This window comes from Nicotiana attenuata, chromosome 7 (genome assembly GCF_001879085.1).
Source record: "Nicotiana attenuata strain UT chromosome 7, NIATTr2, whole genome shotgun sequence".
NCBI lineage: Eukaryota > Viridiplantae > Streptophyta > Magnoliopsida > Solanales > Solanaceae > Nicotiana > Nicotiana attenuata.
Window position 1 is genome coordinate 57,453,623 of NC_031995.1, and position 1,942 is coordinate 57,455,564.

At 47.4% G+C, this 1,942-nt stretch overlaps 1 protein-coding gene across 1 annotated transcript; it reads left to right on the forward strand.

Moving 5' to 3' along the window:
• On the forward strand, positions 769-1,188 carry LOC109230646 (RNA-directed DNA polymerase homolog; the record flags this gene model as incomplete). The annotated part of the gene is made up of 1 exon (XM_019396098.1): positions 769-1,188. A coding segment is annotated over exon 1 (420 nt), but the record flags the coding sequence as incomplete, so codon positions are not given.

The window sequence follows — 1,942 nt, forward strand, 5'->3', positions numbered from 1 at the left end:
TTGCCTCCGACTCCGTCATTACTGGTATTATTCTGGTTTGTCACAGAGAGGCATCGATTCTATTCGATCCGGGCTCTACTTACTCTTATGTGTCTTCTTACTTTGCTCTTTATTTGGGTGTGCCTCGGGATTCTTTGAGTGCCCCCGTTTATGTTTCTACTCTTGTGGGAGATTCTCTTGTTGTGGACCGCGTTTATCGGTCATGTTTGGTTACTATTCGTGGTTTTGAGACCAGAGCAGACTTATTATTACTCGATATGGTGGATTTTGACATTATTTTGGGCATAGACTGGTTGTCGCCCCATTTTGCTATTCTTGATTGTCACGCCAAGACCGTGACGCTAGCTATGCCAGGTATTCCGCGTATTGAGTGGAGTGGTACTTTAGATCATACTCCCAGTAGAGTTATCTCTTTTCTTAAAGCTCGGCGTATGGTTGAGAAGGGGTGTGCCGCGTATTTAGCTTATGTGAGAGATGTCAGTGTTGATACCCCTTCTGTTGACTCTGTTCCAGTGGTACGGGATTATCCCGATGTATTTCCAGCTGATCTTCCGGGCATGCCACCCGATAGAGACATTGATTTCGGCATTGATCTGTTGCCGGGCACTCAGCCTATTTCCATTCCTCCGTATCGTATGGCTCCTCCTGAGTTGAAGGAGTTGAAGGATCAGTTACAGGAATTGCTTGGTAAGGGTTTTATTCGTACCCAGTGTTTCACCGTGGGGTGCTCCTGTTTTGTTCGTGAAGAAGAAGGATGGTTCTATGCGCATGTGTATTGATTACCGCCAGCTGAACAAGGTTACAGTGAAGAACCGTTATCCTTTGCCTCGCATTGATGATCTGTTTGACCAGCTTCAGGGCGCACAGGTGTTCTCTAAGATTGACTTGCGCTCAGGTTACCATCAGTTGAAGATTCGGGAGCCAGATATCCCGAAGACTGCTTTCAGGACTCGGTATGGTCATTACGAGTTCCTTGTTATGTCTTTTGGGCTGACTAATGCCCCGGCAGCTTTTATGCATTTGATGCACAGTGTATTCAGGCCATATCTTGACTCGTTCGTGATTGTTTTTATTGATGATATTCTGGTGTATTCCCGGAGTCGGGAAGATCATGAGCAGCATCTGAGGACCGTGCTACAGACCTTGAGGGAGAAAAAGTTATATGCAAAGTTCTCAAAATGTGAGTTTTGGCTGAATTCTGTGGCATTCTTAGGCCATGTGATTTCTAGCGAGGGTATTCGGGTGGATCCGAGGAAGGTAGAGGCCGTGCAGAGTTGGCCCAGGCCGTCCTCAGCTACAGAGATTTGCAGTTTCCTTGGCTTGGCAGGTTACTACCGTCATTTTGTGGAGGGATTTTCATTGATTGCTGCCCCTATGACTAGATTGACCCAGAAGGGTGCCCCATTTCAGTGGACAGAGGAGTGCGGGGCGAGCTTTCAAAGGCTCAAGATAGCTTTGACTACAGCCCCTATCTTGATGTTGCCTACCGGTTCGGGGTCTTATATAGTTTATTGTGATGCCTCACGGGTCGGACTTGGAGCGGTGTTGATGCAGGACGGTAGGGTGATTGCCTACGCGTCCAGACAGTTGAAGGTGCAAAAAGAACTACCCAGTCCACAACCTTGAGTTAGCTGCTATTGTTCATGCTTTGAAGATCTGGCGCCATTATTTGTACGGGGTGCCTTGTGAGATCTATACTGACCATCGGAGTTTGCAGCACTTGCTTAAGCAGAAGGACCTGAATATGCGTCAGAGGAGATGGTTAGAGTTGTTAAAGGATTATGATATTACTATTCTTTATCACCCGGGCAAGGCCAATGTGGTAGCGGATGCCTTGAGTCGTCGGGCGGAGAGTTTGGGAAGCTTGGCATATTTACTAGCTTCAGAGAGGCCTATGGCGATGGATGTTCAGGCCTTAGCCAGTCGGTTCGTGAGATTGGAT